A 1,276-nucleotide genomic window follows, 5' to 3' on the forward strand; every position below is an offset into this window, starting at 1 on the left:
CGTGACACAGGACAGCTGGCAGTATCCTTGAAACGAGCAGTTAAAAAAAATGATCACAAAACAGGATTCAAAATGATTTTTCCACCAGCTGTAGAAGTCTCAAATTTTACATGTAAATGGAAAACAAAGTGCAGCTGTAGAGGTTTTCAATCATGACTGTCTTCTCTCCTTTTCTCCACACCACCAAGCAAAGCCACAGGGCTCCTCACCAATGGGGTGTAGATTTTACCCCGGTGGGCAGTGGGCACCGCACAGGGACTCTGGGGAGCAGGCAGGAGAGCACAGGCTGCTTTGGAGAAATGGAGCACTTTGTCTTTGGCAAACGACTCATCTGGTTTGCCTTTGCCCTCTGAGAATTCCTGATATACAGACACACGCTTGTGCCTCGCTGCAGAGGCTTTTAAGGTATTTAACCTATATGGAAGGTCACTGTTTTAAAACAAGCCAGAGAATCCTTTTATGTCGCAGCTAAATAAAGAAACAGTGAGGGTCAACAATAAGGTTTCAGATTTGGCGAAATTTCTGCATGTAGAATTTTCTGGGCACTTCAGCTCACAGTAGGTGGCATTTGGAAACTAGCAAATATCACTGGAGATGCCAGCTAGCCTCTCTGTACCCTTTACACATTCCAAGAGGTTTCAAAAGTCTCCCCCCAGAGACCCTTGAACTGAGTTCTCCACTTGGTGTATACTCACCTCATGACGAAACACGAACCCTGAAATGCCAGCCACGAGCTCAGCCAGAAACACCAAGGACAGAAACATGGCGTACTGCAAGGCAAGTGGACACGGACACCGTCAGACATGGTGGGAGGGAGGACACTGCCTCTTTGGACTAAGTTCCTTCTTGTCAGAGGGAATTAGACAAGTTATTCTATTCCCTAGGTGGAAAAGTGGGAAAATCCCCTTCTCCAGATGTCCCCACACGACCCTCCATGTTAGCTTGTGTCTATTTAATACATAGAAGCATTTGGGGGCACATGGGCCAAGGACAGTGCATCCAGGGACCAACATCAGGCCTCCCAGGTTGGCTCCAGCAGGAGAAATCTGGAAGGGCTTTTTACAACTAAGTATCCATTACTGTGGCTCAGATAGCAAAGAATCCGCCTGCAATGCAGGAGACTTGGGTTCAATCCCTGAGTCAGGAAGATCCCCCAGAGAAGGAAATGGCAACCCACTCCAGTATTCTTGCCTGGAGAATCCCACGGACAGAGGAGCCTGGCGGGCTACAATCAGTGGGGTCATAAAGAGTCAGACATGACTGAGTGATGAACACA

The 1,276-nt window shown here is 47.8% G+C and overlaps 1 protein-coding gene across 1 annotated transcript in view; it reads right to left on the bottom strand.

Moving 5' to 3' along the window:
* Positions 1 to 623: 623 nt before the first annotated feature.
* The window catches only part of LOC105005352 (tetraspanin-7-like), a 4,823-nt gene continuing 4,170 nt past the window's right edge, over positions 624 to 1,276 (bottom strand). The window contains exon 2 of the mRNA XM_010863332.1: positions 624 to 770. Within this exon, the coding sequence (XP_010861634.1) occupies positions 639 to 770 (132 nt within the window). The 3' untranslated portion in view covers positions 624 to 638. The remainder of the gene's footprint in view (positions 771 to 1,276) is intronic.

The sequence above is a fragment of the Bison bison genome, unplaced genomic scaffold (genome assembly GCF_000754665.1).
Source record: "Bison bison bison isolate TAMUID 2011002044 unplaced genomic scaffold, Bison_UMD1.0 scf7180017858408, whole genome shotgun sequence".
Classification (NCBI taxonomy): Eukaryota; Metazoa; Chordata; class Mammalia; order Artiodactyla; family Bovidae; genus Bison; species Bison bison.